The sequence below is a fragment of the Dreissena polymorpha genome, chromosome 2 (assembly GCF_020536995.1).
Source record: "Dreissena polymorpha isolate Duluth1 chromosome 2, UMN_Dpol_1.0, whole genome shotgun sequence".
Classification (NCBI taxonomy): Eukaryota; Metazoa; Mollusca; class Bivalvia; order Myida; family Dreissenidae; genus Dreissena; species Dreissena polymorpha.
The window spans coordinates 127,778,920-127,798,355 of NC_068356.1; the positions used below are offsets into that span (position 1 = coordinate 127,778,920).

Sequence of the window (19,436 nt, forward strand, 5' to 3'; positions counted from 1 at the left end):
AAATGGATTGGCTTTGTTGTTATGATTCCCTCATTGAAAGGCAATATCAATCAAGACTTCCAACTTGTCACAAAATGACCCTTGTAAAGGTCTGAGTAACAATGAACTTGAGATACATAACGGACAATATTTATTCGTCAAATGTTGGTTGACGATCGGATTTAAACTATTTTAATTAAAGGATGATAAAGGCTAGTTTAGGCATTGTTTACTACTCATTTGGTCACACTTCATTAGTGCTTAAAACTGCAATCAAGTTTAATTTTGCTTTTTTCTTAATATACTTGAATTACCATAACTCATGAGCTTCAGTGGATCTAACTGGTTATACAACTTCGCCGATATATTGTGCACACAAACATGATAAAAACAGTTTATTATTGATAAAAATTAATATGTATTGGTTTGAGCGGACATCGTTCCCATTCTCCCACCAGTCGCAAGTTCATTCGTAACTATTTATGTTTAAACGAGCGTATACAAATGATTATTTTCATTCTCTGAATGCGTCAAGGTGTATTTGACAAAGTTTTTTTAAAACACCTACTCACATATAAACTAAATACACACATTACGAATCTTTTTATTATAAATGTTAAAAAACATCAACACATATTAAAAACCAAAACTCGACAACAACACAATTCGCTTTCTCTAAACAAAAGCTTTGCCAGAAAGCAAAAACAAGTGTAACACTATTACATTATAAATATTAAAAAAAAGTTACGTTCTTGAATAGCACGCATTGACTTTCTTCACACCATTCTAAACAAATAAAAGTATGCGAGTCGGCCATGTTGACTAATGGCCTTAAAATCTGGACAACCAGATTAATTAGCCATTGACCGGAATTTACCTTCCTGTACGTCAACAAACTTTCCTCTATAGATAACGTAAAGTTAAATTATCATTCCTGTAATGGCATTCTCGCAATTCCTGGAAGTTTCATTATTCCCGAATGTACAAACTTATCTAGTTATTTCCTGAAAAGTAAATGGATCAACGCATACGCCGCAAACACATTACATACTTTTCCAATGTTTTGAACACAGTGTAAGCTAATTTTTAACTACAGGGCAGTGAACAGCCAGGAAAAGAATATTCCATATGACTGCTTTTAAAGCGTTACAATAGCACTAACACCTTCTTATGTATTGACATATATTGAATACACATCGTTGTCATACTAACTTTTCTACTTCATACAAAGCTCAGCTTAATAGTATAACGTATCCAGGCTACAATATCGAAGCACCATGTTTAAACGTTCATGTACATTCAAGTAAAATATATTCGTACCTATTATTGTATAAGTCTAATCCAATTCTAACAAAGAAAACTAAATTGAACTTCATGGCAAAACGTTAGTTTACTTTAATATGTTCGTTGCGTGTGTACTTTGTTTTTAGTAAAGCTAGAAGACTCAGTTTGCAATGTACATATAAAATGCAATTAAATACTGTAACATATCAAGATGAAACATTCGTAATAAGGTTAACAATAGGTAATACGTGTCACAAAATGCATGAAAGCTGCCTTTTCAAGCTTTATATAATTTAAAGAAAAACCCTAAAAAATCAACATCTTATTATGACCTGGTTTAAAGAAGGTATTTTTTGTTCAATGAAACACAATAACATGACAAGTCACAACAAAAACACATAACATGTACATGTCACAACACGTACAGACAACAAAACGCCAAGAACACATAAACGGCTGCAACTTTCATTACCAGTGCACAATCGTGATACCATACATGACTCGGTCGAATAACTAGTTCAAAGTTTTAAAAGCTTGACGCCTAGGCTTAGTAAAAAGTTGAGCCGCGAAAAACTCATCAAAATTTTAGCCACATAGATCAAGTTAAAAGGTCAGCCGCAAAAGCTGATGGGTAAAATGGCCGCCACTACGACAAATTACTATAATCTTTACTTTGACCCGCCGGCCCTGTTGTACTCAGTTCAGCTACTGAATCGTACAATGCATTTTTTGCTTTACCCAATTAATACTTGACATTTACTATTTAAAACTTCAAAATTCAAGTTAAGGTTGACCACACAAACAGCTACGGGAAACCAAAATAGCACAGCCAATAACGCAGTTGTTTTTTCGGATCATTTCCTGTCATTATTGTTGTCGCAAAGGAGTGCATGAATACAAAATGTGTTGTGGCAAAACACGGTTTCATTGGTGTTTTACCAGACCTTGAACACAAAATGTTTGAACAAATAAATGCAGTATTATATAAGCGCACAAACAAAAAAACATTGTTTTATCTCACTTGGAGAACATGATATACAAAAATCGATAAACTTTAAACATCATAAATAAATCTAAATAACTTATTAAATAGTGATCACTCAATAAATTATTAACTAGCTATAATCAAATGACTTAATGTTCATTTAAAATACACTGCATATCGTAAAATTAAGTGGATAAAATGGTATTAATAGTGACAAAAGAGTATTTACAAATTTCATCGCATACATATATACACAATGTATTTACCGTTTTTTAAATATGTAAATATAATAGAATCTGACTATTTCAATTAGTATTGTGATTAAAGCACATTTTTCAAAGCCGCATTTCTTCGTGGCATTTAAATAGTGATTGAATATACAAATACATTAACACTGCAAATACCAATCATGTGAATAAAACATACACACACTATTTTTTATCCAAATCTGTTTAAAAGGATATCAAAAATGAGAGAGTAAAAATTAATAAAATTCTGTACATTATAAATAATTATTACACTTTATACAAATCGCATTTAGCCATACAGAAAATGTAAAATGCTGTTCAAAACGTCTACTTTCGATTAATTTAAATGCATTATAATTTAGTTTAACATATTTATTTTAGCTCGATTGCATCGAAAGCCTATGGCTTATATTAACGCTCTCGAGTCCGTTTCCCGGGTCCTAATAAGTGTCTTTGGGGGAGATCTAAAGAACGCTCCCACGGTAGGGATTGAACCCGTGAGGCGGACACCATATCCATTACACCACGGCGACCTTCATTACAATTTGAATTCAGCATAACATATTTGTGGGTTTTATTATACAATTTGCCAATAATATGTACCTTTATGTGTAGTTTAAAAAACAACCATTTGTTTCTGTTAAATTTAAAAACATAAAAACAACATCGAAGCATCAAGAGTAAAAAATAAAACGTTTTAAAAGAGCAGCTTTTTAGTACTTAAACATGTTTCTTGCTGACTCACGTTTTACTTCTTTCCAAACAAGACAAAGTATAAATAAAACCATGTTCAGGACATGTGTACGTTAAATACAAATCAAATATCAAAATGTTATGTCTAAAAGATTAAAATACATATTGACGTTTTTTAAGAGCAAACGTGTTCAAAACATGCAAACTGGTCCATTAACGTGTCTAAAAATATCGCTTTTCATTAAACACATTTTACAAATTCCTTTAAAACATTTTAAAATTTTAATCAATAAAAGAGCATGTACATACGAAAGGAAGCAAATATGAATAATCAACGTCTTCAATCATGATGATGAAGTACTTCAGTGTACTTCACCGCATTGATTTTCATACTATCTAAATCTAAGTTACCTTCTACTTCAGTTCTAATTAGCTTGTCCGAAATGTTTTTATTATTTAAAGATCATCTTAATAAACATTTACCTCCAGATTATGTCAACAATGTATATTCGCAATGAGTATAAGTAACGTCTACAACAAAATTCATTAAAATACCATTTTAATAATGTTATGTCAATAGATGTAACTGTTGTGAAGTATTTGTTAATGGTTATTTATCTAAGTCGATGGAAAGTCTGTTTTAAAAAGTGTTTGTAATTTATACAATTCATATACATTTGTAAATAATACATGTTTAAACAAATTAATATTAAATAATTTATTTCTAAACGTGTGTAAACACGGTTTGTTTCAGGATATGTTTTATGATAAATTGCGCTCTCTATGTCAACTATCTCTGTTAGTATATTCATCAAATAAAATCATTTAAAATGGAATTCTAAGATTTCGTAGTAAACCCTATGAATGTATACATTTTATAACGTTAAAATATCTTTGTACTAGATAATATATATTAATCGTCGGCAATATGTCATTTAATCTAATTTAAACTAATCATATACAAGTATTATAATGTTTTTTATCGTATTAGTTAGTGTGTTTAAAATATTACATATTTAAGTATTAAATTGAAATACCTGCTTTAAAATTCTTAGTCAGAACAAGTAGAAAATGTCATTAAAACAAAATTAATTCTAAATCATCTAATGAAAACGGCAAATCTTCCACATTATCGGCACTCTCAGGCGATTCAGTGGAGTCCAGTAACAGATTTTCTTTCTGAACTTGATCAATCGTTTTGCCTCCTATTAGAACATTCTTTGTTTTTATGGTAGTGTAATTTGTAATATTCGTGGAAATAGGTGGAGCACTCAGGGATGAAAATCTGTGTTCAGCGCTTCCGGACGTTTTTGTAACACTATATAGCGGTTTGTTACACATGAGATCTAAGTTTGTGCGATGAGATGACATCATAGACGAATCTGGAATCTGATTGGTTGCACCAGAAACAGGCATGGGAGGAATGGACGGACCAGAGTCTATATTTTGCACAGAATAAATGGGAGATCCCAACGCGAGAGGAACGGAGTTATAAATAGCACTTTGACTTAGCACACTTGAGGGCGAACGTACCTCCCCAGAAGACAGAGGCATCTTAAACATGCTTACACTTCCAATAGGATTCGACTGATCCGTTTGTCTTAACACAGAGCACTCGTTTGACTGGCTGTTATTATGAACAACGCTCAATAACTGGCCATATTGTTCAGTAGAATTGTAGAAGTCGTTGAGATCCATAGATAACCATAGATCAGAGTTCAAATCTAAGGTGTCGTCTGTGGATTTCGACTGCTGCGACAACTGTCTTAGCTTGGAAGCAAATGGGCCAATTGGATCATTGCTATCGGAATTACCAAGCATGTTAAATAATGACATTTGGTTCTTAAAACTGTTTTGTACAAGGGTTGGGTCTTCAATGGATTGGCGAGATTCCGCATTACATGATTTATTTTTGAGCTGTTGAACTGCAAGTTCATAGGGTGGTGGTTCATTGGGTTGTTGTGTGAGCAAGGGCATTTCTGAGCATTTCTGACTAGAAACCAAACATAGATTTTCTGGCATCGGGGTTCCCTCTTTACTTGGAAGGCTTTCTGCCAGTGGCAGTGTAACAGTGGGTTTAACTGGTGCAACATGTTGAGCATCGCTGTGTGAGCCTTGAATGGGCACAAATGCACTGTGGCTGGATGAACGTAAAGTGTTGCCATAGAAACTCGGATTTCCAGCTTCAGGAGAAGCCATAGCACTTAACTGTTGTGGAATTTGTGATTGCTTCAATAGCCCAGTTGTTGCCAAATAAGTATAATCAGTACAAATGGGAACTGGCGATTCGGCAACACTTAACTTTACACTAATTGGGCTATATTCTAGGCAATCGATTGAAGAGACAGGCGTGGAATTCGATATTGGTGAAGGGTCTGCACTATGGAATCCAGAATCTGATAAATGGGTTCTACCCAAAATTTTATCCTCAACTTCTAACGAAGATTCCCTACTTCTGAAATTGGCCGTAGCCAGGGTAACATTTTGTGACCCATAATACTGATTCTGATAACTGCTATCGATAGGCATTTGCAGGGAATGCTGAATCTTTCGAAGATATGTGCTACCTGGTCTCATATGCTCTTTACCTGGAGAAATGTAGCCCGTTGTCACAGAGACTGAGCCATGAACATTTGACGGCGACAAAAGTCGAATCGGCGAGATGGAACCTGCAACAGGGGACATATTTGCAGCCGAAGGAGGAGATAAAACATCGGTGCTGATTTCCATTGGCTGTCCTGTTGCCCGAGGCGACATTGACGACGCCCTTAAGTTACCATGGAAACGACCCATAGGTGACAAGGGAGACAAAGGGCTTTGGCCTGGCGATGAAAACGTTGGTAGTGACTGACATCTTTGATTCTGTTGTCCAATCGCCGACTCAGAGCTGGGTTTCGGAATGTGTTCTCGATGCCGCGGATGCGAAATATGGGGAGCTTTGGGAACTGTAAAGGTATTTTGGTCATCTTTACAAGCAGACGGCATTTTAATTGAGCCAGTTGATTGAACAGTTGTTGCCATTTTTATGCTAGTAGGTCGACTGGTTTCAAAGTTGACACAGGAATCTGTTGCAAATTCGAAACTTTTTATCAGCGGATTGGTCTGAACGTTTAAACCTGACTGATTATTAAACTGGTTTAGATCCGGTTCAGACTGGTTTTCCCTCTGTCGTTTCTCAAGATTCTCCGATACCCAGTCTGCTACATCAGCAGGCAGCCCTGACGGTTCAAAGCTAGAAGTTGTCACCATGGCAGCACTAGCGGGCCTGAAGTATGGTTTCCCTCGATCAGTAGTCACTGAACCTGATGCATCGTTTCGACTTCGAGATCTGGTACCAATGCTTGAGAACGGTCGATCTGATAGAGGAACTGACATTTTTACACTTTTCTTTGCTGAAGTTAATCCAGCGATTTCTTTGTTCTCTCTACCGCCAATGCTTTTTTCTCTAGCCTTGGCTTCCAAAAACTCTTGCATTAGTTTGTCGAGACTCGGTTTGGACTGTTTTAAGGCGTTGATGGAATTTTTATTCGTTTGGCCCTGTGGTCTCAGGTACAGCAGACCACTATTAGGGAAGGATTCTATAAGCGCATCTTTCTCTAAACTGGAAATATCAGGACTTTGCAAACCTTTCATGAGCAATAACTCTGACTTGTGTTGTGGGTGCTGCTGTCGATACTGCTGCAACTGTTTTGGTGTAGAAACATGCTGACTAAAGCTGTCAAGTCCGTGAACATTCTGCTTAACAACGTCTTCAAGCTCAGATGTACACGACTGCGTCCGACGTAAATTTCTATTTATAGAATCCGTTTCCGGACCAAACACAAGCGACGTGTTTTGAATATCTTCAGTAACATCCTCTCCAGTCGAATTTAGACGCTTAAAATTACGCCTGGACGGATGATCGGAACTTTTACGTTTTCTAGATCCTGACGGAGTGTCTCGTCCAATCGAACACGCACTCTCGGGACGACTAAGATTAGAATCACATCGGGAAAGTCGAGTTGGAGTTTCTCTGCCGAATGAACAGGCACTTTCTGGTCTATACGGTGAAGTGATATTCAATTTCGCAATTTTAGCAGGCGTCTCTGACCACATTTTGTCCACGCTTTCTGAAGATGTTAAGCCTCCCAAATCTCCAAATTTTTGTTGCGCAAGATCAGGGTCAGATATTACATTAGCCGTTTCATATGAGGTTTCTTCCACTGTCTCTATAATAACATCCCGGGTTTCACTCTCTCTACTGTCATTTGGACCAGACTGCATTCTGATCATTTCTAAATCCTTTCCGTTTTCACTTATATTGGCAATGTTATTACAATCAGAATTTGCCTGAGACATTTCATCCGATATAGATATGCATGTTTCATCGCTTTCTTGCAATGATTCTGGAATATATTCAGAATGTTCAACACCACTTCCTATTTTCTGCGCTTTGCCCGTGTTCATTTTTATTTTTACAGTATTCGGATCCGTGTTTGGCTGAACAGGTTTTAAATTACCTTCTGAAACTATCACAGAAGACGTCAGGTTTTGTTCAAACAACTGTTGTATAGCAGCACCCTGGTTGTTCACAATAAAAACAGGTGGCAACGAATTTGCAACAGTCTGGGGTAGTTGTAGCGTGTTTCCAGTTATTGTGAATCCTGGTTGCATTGGTATTGAGGATAATTTAACATCGGATTGTAATTTAGCTTTGGCCTCAGCTTGTTCTTTGATGGCTCTTTGTTCCTTTAAAATTGCCGAAACTCGTCTACTGTCTTTTTCACGCCTCGACAAACTTTCCGGTTTTGTGTCTTTCAATGGCGATGTCTTAATTGGCGAAGCTTTTGGTCGTATTGGCGCAAACTTAAGTCCGGATTGTCTAACCGACATGTTTTGTGATGATGAAACTATAGTGTCATTTGACATTTTGGATAAAACCGATGTTACCGACACAACGCTTATGGCCTCATTTGCAGGATTAGTGAAATTTAAAACGGAAACAGACTGGCTTGAAACGGACGGTATCATGACAGGAATTGATATGACAGACTGGTTAATTAAAGAATCCTTTCGAGGCGATGATTGGAATTGAGAAAAGGGAACAAATGCACTTTTGACCGCCATTTTAGATTGGTTCACAAACAAAGAATTTTTCGATTTCTCAATAAATCCCATTGATTTGTTTAGCTGCAAGGTTTTTAATTTGTCTTTGCTTTCGAGCAATTTAATTAAGCCCAACTCCCCTGTTGATTTTGACAGGGCATCCTGACTCACCTGTTGTAAATCTTTTGTCACAGAAGCAGGTTCAACCATTTTTGTGACATTGTGAGACAAAGACTTGATTGGTTTTACAAATGAAGTAGTTACAGTGTGCTCGGCACATGTTGCACAAGAGTGATGAATGTGTTGCTTGATATTGTCTTCAAAATTTAATTTCTTAACATGACCTTTTACAATTTCTGTTTCCATATCAGATCCTGGAGTTCTGGCATCAACAATTTCAGGCTTTTCATCTCGGATATCGTTTCTTTCCAATTCATACTCAGTATTATCAGTCTCCATTACATTTTGTTCCACACATTTGTGCAATTCTTTTAAGTTTACCTTGGCCTCGGTGTCAACCTTAGAGGGTTTCCCTTTCTTACTCTTGTTCTTTCCTTTTTGGTCTTTGTGCATGTTTTCACTTTCTCCTTTGGGTTCATTTTCCTCCTTTGTCTCATTTACACTCATCTTTGACTGTATCGGATTTTGTCCTTTCAGTTTATTACTTAAAGCATATTTCACAGCAGAATCGATTGAACCAGCCTGAATATTTGTCACTTCTCCACTAGCAGAGTTCTTCGGCTTAAGAGGCGATGACTTAGGTGCTGGGTAATTTTTCATAGGCGATCTTTCAGGCAAGGGACTAGAAGACGGGGACGGATTTTTGTTGCTCTTCTTAAGGGCAACAGCTGATGGAGTGACAGATTTTCTTGCATTTAACAGTGGCATTAGACCTTCCAGGTTTCCATGGTTACCACTTTGTTGTTCAACTTCTGATTTCAACGACTATAAAAAATTGACAAAACAAAACGTTTAAGTTTACATTAGTGATGAATAAAAAATAACAGTTTAAATCAGAAATTTGTGTAACAATGAATTTGCAGCAAAGAAACAAATTATCATTTAATCAGGACCGAAAGACCATGGAAGCGACTCCAATATAAGCCCTCTGAAGCTCTATGGGGTTATAAATATAAAAATAGTAATAGATGAAAGGGAGGTGACTGTCTGGTAAAAGCAGTGGTTGCAACACATGCTTCTCATTTATGAAATTTGATTTCAATCTCCAGTTCCAGTTCAGTGAAGTTTGGTCGGTGGTTACTATATCGCACAGATGGGGTTTCCTCCAGGTACACCTGTTTTCCCCACAGAAAAATACCAAGCCAATATTAAATAGCTTTCAATAAAGAATAAACATCTTTAATTTAAGCTATTTTAAAATTAGCCCCAACCTTCTTGTGTCTTATAAATACAATTACTAAGGTAGGAGAGTTTGGACGCGTTCAGGTCCTAACATAAAGCAGCCTTAAGCGAGGAAGACATCATACACTTCAAAATAAACTCTCACATGGAAAAAATCTTACAATATGAAACGGTAGCAGAAACCTATCAAAGGGAGATTGCTAACCTGTGCCTTTTCCTTTTGTTTCTGCAGTTGTCTGTTCTTCTGGAGCTTCTGATGTAGCAGCATATTGGTCTCCTTGTGTTTGTCCACACTTGTATTGGACTGCTGGCTGAACAGAGGGGAGCCTGGAGAAATAGGAACTTGTCTTAATAGTATAAGGAACATAAGTCAATGCATGTTTTTGTATTCTTACTCATTTTTCAGTTTTTTCTCAATTGTTTAGAAAAGTTTTATCATCATGCTCAATTTGGTGTTCAAGAAGTTTTTTACTTTTGCGCCTGAATCAAACTCGAGTTTGAGTAGGAATATATGCATACTCTTATAGCTGAGATTTAAGTTGTAACCAAAATTCTAAATAGCTGAAATGTTAGTTCTATGTGCACTGACTGACATCCTCAATTGAGCAAAAACTAAAATCTCATCTGCTAAGTTGAGCTCAAAAATTGAGAAAGTTCTTGATACTGGGCCCATATATGTTAAAAACAGTTGACAAATGATATTTTTCACACACAGAACTTTGTCAGTTCAGCAAAAGGCAGAGTTTTTTGCTTCGGTATATGTGCAATTTTTAAATAAAAATTGTGACTTTGTCAAATAAACATCAAGTAGAGATAATGAAAATTTTAAGTTTGTGTTATTCTGATAATTACAAATGGGTATTCAATTTGCTTGAGTAAAAATTATTTAAATTTAAATTTGCTTGCATCAAAATGCAGGATTTGAGGTCTAACGAAATAACTGAGTGTTGAGAGTTGTATTAATGAACACCATATTCACTTGCAAAATAAAAATCATTTTAATAGAATTCCTTATAATAAAAAAATCACCAATAAGATCTAAATACTTATAATTATTATCATCATAACCATAAATGTAACAGCCCCCTTCATAATTGATTATCAGAATAATCACCTCTTTATCATTTCAATGAGAAGGGTGTACAAATTAGCCATATTTTTTCATCCATACCTTTCAGGCTATTCTGTTTACCCTCTGGCAATGAAGAAATCAGCGTAAATGCAGCAACAGACTTGGTGTTCACAAACATGTTTCCCACGAGGTATTCAGCTATAGACTGAACACTATTGAATTTGCTGTCCAAAAGTTTCTCAGCCCATTCACAGATCAGTTCGCAAGAGGCCTTGAAAATCTCACTGTCAAAGACTCCTGAATCCATCTGAAATTTAAGAATCATTATAAAAGAACTTTAATAGCTGAAAAATGTGGAAGAAGTTGGATCCACAGGCTTATATTTATGCAACCAGTGCTCAAACAGCTACTATCTAGGGCACGTAACTAAAAAATGGTGTGGATATTGGGGAGGAAAAGCATCTTGCACAATCATCAGTTCCTTGTAGAATTGGCACAAATTGCCTGCCCTTCAAAGATTTTCCTGTCCAAATTCTCTGAAAGGAGGAAATGCTAATGTTCGTCAGCTAAATCGCAGTTTTGATGGCTTTTAGTTCTTTTTAAACATGCTCAGATATCTTACATGTACATTCTAAACCATGTGCTTTAATTTACCAATGAATCACAAAACCTTTATTTTTTAGCAGAACAAAACATCTTAAAATAGAACAAAACATGAGTCTGTAGGGCAGTGATGTCTCAATGTTTCACTTTTATCTTTAAACACATCTTATGTCACAAACAAGCAATCTATGACTGAATTTTACTTTAGAACTCTAAATGTGACCTTGATCATTGAGGTTATGAAAGAGGTGATATAGCTACACCCAATCTCTTCATCGTAGTCTTTTGTGTTATGTTTAAATTGCAAGACAAATTAAAAAGTTACAGCCATAAAAAGTTGTTGTTCTTTGACCTCTATGTGTTGCATTGACCTTTGAGGTTGGGACAAAAAGAGTTACACAAAACAGTCGTCTCATAATCTATGTTAGCTTTACCAATATTATTAATGGATACCATAACATATCTGAAGTTTCACTTCAATAACTAAAGAAACAAGAGATTGCCAAGCAATATTGTCCCCAACTGGTAAAACTCCACCATTGTCAGTATTTTTTTTAAATATTTGTTGCCATAGCAACCAGAAGTCTTGACATAGGAAGGAAATGAAATGACGTGCATACTCTCCATATTGCCATCTATCCATGTTTCAAGTTTCATGAAAAAATATGAAGAACTTTTAAAGTTATCGCAGGATCCAGAAAAGTGTGACAGACTGACACACGGAGCGCAAACCACAAGTCCCCTCCGGTTTCACCAGTAGGGGACAATAAGATAAGTGGAAGAAGCATATTTAAAACATATCATTTTGACAAACTGACTGACTAAAAAACATACCAGAAAATAGACTTTGATATCCTCCCTCTATGCAGGGGTATTATCATTCAAATAAAAAGCCGTCCTTTACCATAATTTATCATTGTTACCTCTATTCGCTTCTGTGTGATTTCCAACTCAGTCAACGTGGGTGTGTCAAAGTCCTGTTTTTTTCTCAAACCTCCATAGAAATATGTAACAAAGCATTAAGGAATAATAAATTGAGAATAATACATTGAACACCTTCAATCAAGAGCTTTTCTTTAAGCAAGTAAAATTAGTGTATGCACTTTAAACATGGAGAAACTGAATGGCAGCTGTGTAAGAATACGCGATGTCTAACCAAGGTCTGTTCTCACTATTTTCAGGGCCCGTATTCATCAAACAATTCTTAGGCATAATCTAATAATAAAATAATTTTCCAATTGGAATAATTGATTTCTTTAATATTTAGTCATTAACCACCTCTATCTCCATCATTCTTGACGTAGAACATTCTGATGACAAATCACTAGTTCAAGCCTGTACATATATTCAAACAATGGATGCATTTTTCTCGATTCTCTTTGTACTCTTTATTCTTAAGTCTTAAGTGGGTTGGTGAATATGGGTCCGGGTTTACAGCTACAAATGCCTATTGATTTTGATCTTAATAATCCACCATGTCAGGTTTTAATGACCAGATAACAATATTTGTGCTAGCTAAGCCTCAAACAGCTAAACAACACTGGTAGACGGACCACAGAGATTAGGTGACATCACAATAAATGATTTTTCTTTCTTTAAACCAGGAGTTGAAAAACCCTTAATTGGAAATCTCAAAGGGTCCAAATTAAAATTTCATGACTAATAAAAATGAAATCAGTTTTTTGTTTCTTAGGATTACTTTATTTATGCTCTATTAATCACTAGTATGATACTGAGCATTAACAAGATGAAGACATGTGCTTAAAAATGAGAAAAACTGGTACATGTACGTTCTTTTATGTTTGGACTTGGCTGATGGTTAAAAACATTGCAACAAAATGTAGCAAGGGCGGATATTGCTTGAACCACAGAATGAATTAATTCAGGGCTTTTATTATGTTCCATTAGTTAAGCATGAAATCTGACATGTAGGCTCATATTTCCGAGAATGAGAAGATTATGTGGGGCTTTACTCTTTGCCTTTAATTGTTTTTCTTTTGCAAAGTATAAAGGGAAATGTAAACAAGAGCACCGCATAACCGGTGCCACGCTCGGCTACGGGTGCAATTTTGAATAAATTAAAGCTTGTCAATTTTTTTTTTTAAAGGTCACAGTGACCTTGACCTTTGGACTAGTGACCCAAAAATGGGTGTGGCATGTAAAACTCATCAAGGTGCATCTACATATGAAGTTTCAAAGTTGTAGGTGGAAGCAATTTGATTTTAGAGCCAATGTTCAAAACCTTAACAAAATGTTAAGGTTCTAGCACAACGCGGATGGCGGACGTCGGACGACGAGCTGGCTATGACAATACCTTGGGTTTTCTCCGAAAACGCCGAGCTAAAACTCATATCTCTAACAACAAAACAAGAGTCAAAAGGAAAAACTTAGCAGTGAATTCACAGCAACAAAGGATATTTAGATTGACCCCTTGGTCCCAGCCGTCGTGTGTTGATGTTGGGGAACACCTGCTTCATCATCTTCCCAAAGTCAGCATTACTAAGGGGCCGCAACTCTTGAAGCTCACAGAAGTGGCTGAAAGGTTACATTCTACGTAAGCGTTATAAGTAGGAAAAGTAGAAAATGGCTGCTCTATGCTATAATGAACTTAAAGTATTTAAAACATGCTTATTAGCAACTATTTCAGATTTCCTAGTACCAAACTACAAAATTCATGTTTTATGTAGTTATTATAAAACTGCAGAATTTTCCTTCCACTCTCATTCAAACGCTATGACTGATGGATATTAACAATTGTTCTTTTACACCTAACTGCATCATGGTGACTTCTATACTGATTATTTCACTGAGTTACATTTTATACATCGCTTCTGATAACAAAATAAAACCACTTATCACCTGTATTCATCGTACACTTCTCCCTTGGACATACAGATGTCAGGATGTTCCTCAAAGTGGCTCTTAATAAATGTGAACGCCTCATTTTGCTCCTTCCTATTGGCCAATGGTAGAGCACAAGTAGGGGTCCTAAAATTGGGATGTCAAACAACATTTGTATTTAAAAAAATTGTCTTGAAAAAATTATTTGGGGATTACAAATTGTGCCAGGGTTCTTTTGAAAAAGTCACAGAATTGTAAAAATAATCCTCTCATTAATCTAATGTAACCTTAATAATGTCTTATGTTGACAAAATTTAATGCTTGTTTTCTGTTGTAAAAATACTGTTCCTAATGACTCACTGGATTGGATTATACTGAGCCACTATCTGCAGGCTTGCCTATGCAAACAATATCTAATTAGATTCCACGTCTTCATGTTTCTTTAGTCAAAGATATGTCAAAACACAATTGTTGTATGTTTATCCATTTGTATATTTGCTGGCAAGTCCTGATGGAACCACTGATGGACAATTAAATTATATCACCATGATCAGCGCCAATAGTTGTTACAGTTAAGTGAACACTCACAGCCTGTCTGGATCGTCCCTGGAGACCCCTGTTGGTAGCTTCAGATACAGTAGCAATTTCTCCACGTCATCCAAGCGATACACTTGATCCTAGATTGACAATTATATGAAACAATTTAAAACTGATTATTTCCGAATTGCATGGTTTTGGTCACAAACAAAAAATTAGAAATCCTAATTTCTTTTATGTATAAATCTAAAATAACTTTGAAATATGCAGCTTATTTTATGAATCAACAGGTTACTAAGGATGCTGTTAAGTGTGCATATAATGCAGTAATATTTTATATGTTTTCGCTTGTAAATAAGTCTATGAAGAGCTACTGGTATACATGTACATACATTATATATTTTTAACTGTAAGTTCTGTCCCTTAAATTTAGTGGTAGTAAAATTCAAAGATCTTTTTTCCTGAAACACCCTAATTGATTGTATACACTTTTCCCAAGAGAAGCCTTGTTCAGAAGAATAATCATGTCCTAATATGTATAAATTGTAACACAATCATTGTGTTATACTACCAGTTCTATTTATAAAGTATATAATTTATATGTTTTGCTCATGAAATGTAAAATGCAGTTTTTTATTGGTTATACAAATCTGACATACAATATTTTATAGCTCCACTCATAATTTTAAAGGGATCTTTTCACGGTTTGGTAAATTGACAAAATTGAAAAAAGTTGTTTCAGATTCGCAAATTTTCGTTTTAGTTATGATATTTGTGAGGAAACAGTATTACTGAACATTTACCATAGTCCAATGTAGCCATTATATGCATCTTTTGACTATTTGAAAACCTAAAAATTATAAAGCGTTGCAACACGAAACGATTGAATAATTTGGAGAGTTCCTGTTGTTGTCGTTTAAATTTACGAAACTACAAACATTGCTTATATAAGGTATAAAATACTTTAACTGTGTATATCCAGCGGAATAGCCGAGAGGGCTAATGCGTTTTTACTTCAGACTAACTCCAGGACTCCGGGGGTCACTGGTTCAAGCCCTGGTACCGGCTACTTTTTTTCCTTTTTTAAAATTTTATTCTTGATTTTTTACTGGAGCTTTTAAGATGTTTACATTTATCAATATAAAGCATTTAATGACAAACTTCAAAATATGCCAAAATCTGTGAAAAGGCCCCTTTAACTTACCACAATGCTTGCAACTTTACTCCTGCTTTCAAAGCTGAAACAAAGATGTTAAATTTGTTAAGTACGTATATAATTTTCATGATGAATGTGCAGGTTGATCAAATACGAGACTTAACACACACACATTAGTGACCTACTTCCAAAAAACTTACTACGTACATTGTACAATTATAGTTTTTGATGAGTGTAAACATGCAAAGTTTTATGTATTATAAATTCTTACCTAAAACTCTGTATGTACAGTGCTTTTTCCCACATGGACATAAATATAAATAAAAAAATTTTTTTCTCTAAATGATTTATTAAAATCATGCAGTTTTCCTGTAGGCTATAATTTATATGGCTACAGCTATAGAATAAGAACAGCCCTGATGCCCCCACTCCACACATAAAAAAGAAACCATATTCTACCTATAAACCATGTCTAGACATATTTCTCTTAGACCTAGCTAAGAAAGAGTCCTGGTACAGTACCTGATTGAAGACTCGAGACAGTCCTGCATCTTAGAATACTTTTTGCTGAACTGAGTGTCCTGTGTGTCGCAAATTGCCTGTGAAACAAAATATCAGCATTAAGGTACACCTTGGAGCAAATGTGTGCTTGGCGAGAGACTAGACACAAAAACATCTGCACTGTGCTCTACCAAATGAGCTACATGTAACCAAGTGCCTTTTTATTACCCTTTTACACTACACTAGTATACAGATTTTTAAATTACTTCACAACTAAATTGCATGTATTTTATATAATATATTGAGCCTGCTAAGCATATCTACCGGTATATAAAATAAAACAATTTCACACTCATCCCTTGGACTGCAAAAGTCAAAGATGAACCTCCTTTTACCCAGAGGTTAACTTTAAGGAACATCTGCTCACCAATTCCCTGTTATACATTTACAAAACAATTTAAAGATTTGGCAACTTTTCTCCGTTGGGGGGTTGGGGGGGGTCAAGTAAATGTTCAAAGTTACTTGGCCTCTGAGGAAGTGATAGTATAAAGTCATACCCCTGATTTTGTATATCAAATTGTTAGGATTTAAACTTTATTTTTCAGGTTAAAAAACTTAAAGACCACTAGTACAATACATATATTGCATGTGTACAAATTGATAAGTGCATAATGAGAAACTGGTATGGGCGTTACACATAGGCTTTCCCTTAATTTTAAAATCCTTGGTGTTGCAAATCTTTAACAATAAATCAGTCTACAACAGTTCTATGAGTGTCTGACACAGTGTTTTTTCAACCATTTTGGGAATGGGGCTGGGTCTTTTAGTTTTACAGGCATTTTGACTAAAATTGGGAAATTAGTGCTGTTGTTGTTTTGCTAAAAAATACTTCCAAATAGACAATTAAAATGTTCTCAATAATATATTAACTAAGGTTCAACTTAAAGAGATGGACGAGACACTAAATTTTGAGTATTTTTTTTTTTGAAACCATTAATTGGGAATTTCAAGGTCCCATTTGACAAAAATATATACTTGTTTCATTGCGATTAGGGCCGTATATCGGACCCAAACTTGAACAAAAACACACCACGACCGCAGCTGACTCATTTATGACAACAAAGTACATTTCAGGCCCTAAAATACTTTCTTTCACAGATAAGTTTTATGATTTAAGTTCTCCTTAATCTTATAATGAAGTGAAAAAAATAAACAATCCGCACTGTGGATCTACACATTTTTGCCAAAGCAAACTGTAGCTCGATAGGTCATTTTCAGCTATGGTACTACTCAAATTTACCCTGGGCAATCCAAAGTATACTTAAATGTACGGAAACATATGGAAAATAAACTAACAGGCACTCTGCCAACTTTGACTGTACCAGAGTACTATGACCACCCAAAATCTGATGTCCTAAAACACTCTACAGAATACTAAACAAAATTATCTTAGAAAAAAAACAAAAAACTTTGTCAACATGCTCTTTAAAGTTATAGTTTGGGCATCTAACAGTTTAAAGGTGTCTATCGCAACCGTTGTTTATTTTTGGTGTTTTAACTTAATATACACTTATATTTGTTAATGCAGCATCAACATACTAAAACAATATCCAGGAAAGAGAAAAATAATGCATTTGAATATCAACCGTACATTCGTTTGACAACTGACAATGCACATACGATTGCACCTAAATTTAGTTTTAGTGCAGATTCGTTCATACGACACAAAGACACAATTTTGTTTTACGGATCATTTCGGCTAACAGGACTGGGTGGGTCACGTAAGAATATCAAATATAAAATAATTTTTTTTATAAACAACTCTTAGCATGATGAGTTGCAGATAATTGGTCAGTAACCACATTTTAACTAACTCTTTTGACCTGTTAATTCTTTTCAGCTCAATTCAACAGTGAAAAATGCCCACAATATCACTTTAAGCAGGAGTTTCAAAAATATAGAGGTTATTTTACAGAATATTGACATAAATATGAACATAATTTAATTTAAAAAAAATAGCCGACAATGACCAATTTAGCCTTAGAACTCCCGGGTACATGTAAGTATATTTTCTGTACCCTGGGTACATGTAAGTCTACTTAAGAGTACCCAGGGTACATGTAAGTAGTACCCGAGCCCACAATGACCAATCCATCCAAACTGTATTTATAACTTGATAAGTGGAAACAACTGTTTCACACAAATACATTTAGATGATTAGATCTGTACAGAGAGAATCTTTAACTGTTCCATTCTCAGCTTAACACAAAGTGCAAACCCATACTGGCTCATATCATTATCAATTACCTAGTGGCTGGCTCTGAAGACACAAATAAACTACACCTAAATTTTATAAAATTACCTTTTGCTCTATGTGATGACTAGGTGGAGGATCATTCTTGTGTAAAGCAGCTATAGATGATGATGACATGTGGACAGGATTAATTGGTTGGCTTAGGAGAGAGGCGCATGTTTTATACTGTGCCGACACACTGGCCATGGCTGCATACAGTTTGTGGCTATGGTTTATGTCTTGTTAAGTCCCAAATTTTATAGATGTATCCAACAGCAGTGGAGATGAGGTACTATGTTGTCTGTTTGGCATATTGTCAGTTTCTATGATGTAGCCACTTTATCAAAGTGTGACTTTTAGTTGATTGTTAATTCTCTTTAATTACATTCATTTTATCATAACATAAAAAATGAACGCACACTGAATTTTAAAGGAACATATAGGTCACAACAATAAGCAGTCTGATGTAGAATTCAATGCAACATTTCGTAAACATATCGTAAACAGTTGTCAATGTAAACTTAAATTAAATTACCACTTTCGTATATCATTCGAAATTTACAGTTCTATTTCTTAATTGAATTTTAATTGCACTTACATTGGATAATTTGGTACAAATTAACTAATCGATAACGATAAAACACTTGTCACAAACACAAGCTAAATGTATCAACAAATAAATACAAGTTTTAATCCCGCTACACACGCTATGCAGAAAAAAATCCACCCAAAATAAATAAATGTTATTTCTGAGTCACAAAAATGTCGATTTTATGCGTTGTGCGCATGCGTAATAG

At 35.1% G+C, this 19,436-nt stretch overlaps 2 protein-coding genes across 4 annotated transcripts in view; both read right to left on the reverse strand.

The window, feature by feature from the left end:
* Positions 1–567: 567 nt before the first annotated feature.
* LOC127868950 (uncharacterized) overlaps positions 568–19,436 on the reverse strand; it is a 350,197-nt gene continuing 331,328 nt past the window's right edge. Inside the window, exons 1-10 of one of the 3 annotated variants that reach the window (XM_052411167.1) lie at positions 18,709–19,406; positions 16,368–16,444; positions 15,894–15,927; positions 14,741–14,829; positions 14,171–14,299; positions 13,726–13,846; positions 12,235–12,315; positions 10,808–11,015; positions 9,842–9,963; positions 568–9,219 (exon numbers count right to left, since the gene is read on the reverse strand). In XM_052411167.1, the coding sequence (XP_052267127.1) occupies positions 4,267–9,219; positions 9,842–9,963; positions 10,808–11,015; positions 12,235–12,315; positions 13,726–13,846; positions 14,171–14,299; positions 14,741–14,829; positions 15,894–15,927; positions 16,368–16,444; positions 18,709–18,846 (5,952 nt within the window). In that variant the 5' untranslated portion in view covers positions 18,847–19,406 and the 3' untranslated portion in view covers positions 568–4,266. Of the gene's footprint in view, positions 9,220–9,841; positions 9,964–10,807; positions 11,016–12,234; positions 12,316–13,725; positions 13,847–14,170; positions 14,300–14,740; positions 14,830–15,893; positions 15,928–16,367; positions 16,445–18,708; positions 19,407–19,436 lie in introns of those variants that run through there. The other 2 variants (XM_052411169.1, XM_052411168.1) reach the window with 2 other exon arrangements.
* Positions 568–19,436, reverse strand: part of LOC127868951 (uncharacterized) — a 340,228-nt gene continuing 321,359 nt past the window's right edge. The window contains exon 2 of the mRNA XM_052411170.1: positions 568–3,581. The gene's annotated coding sequence lies outside the window, so the exon portion shown is untranslated. The remainder of the gene's footprint in view (positions 3,582–19,436) is intronic.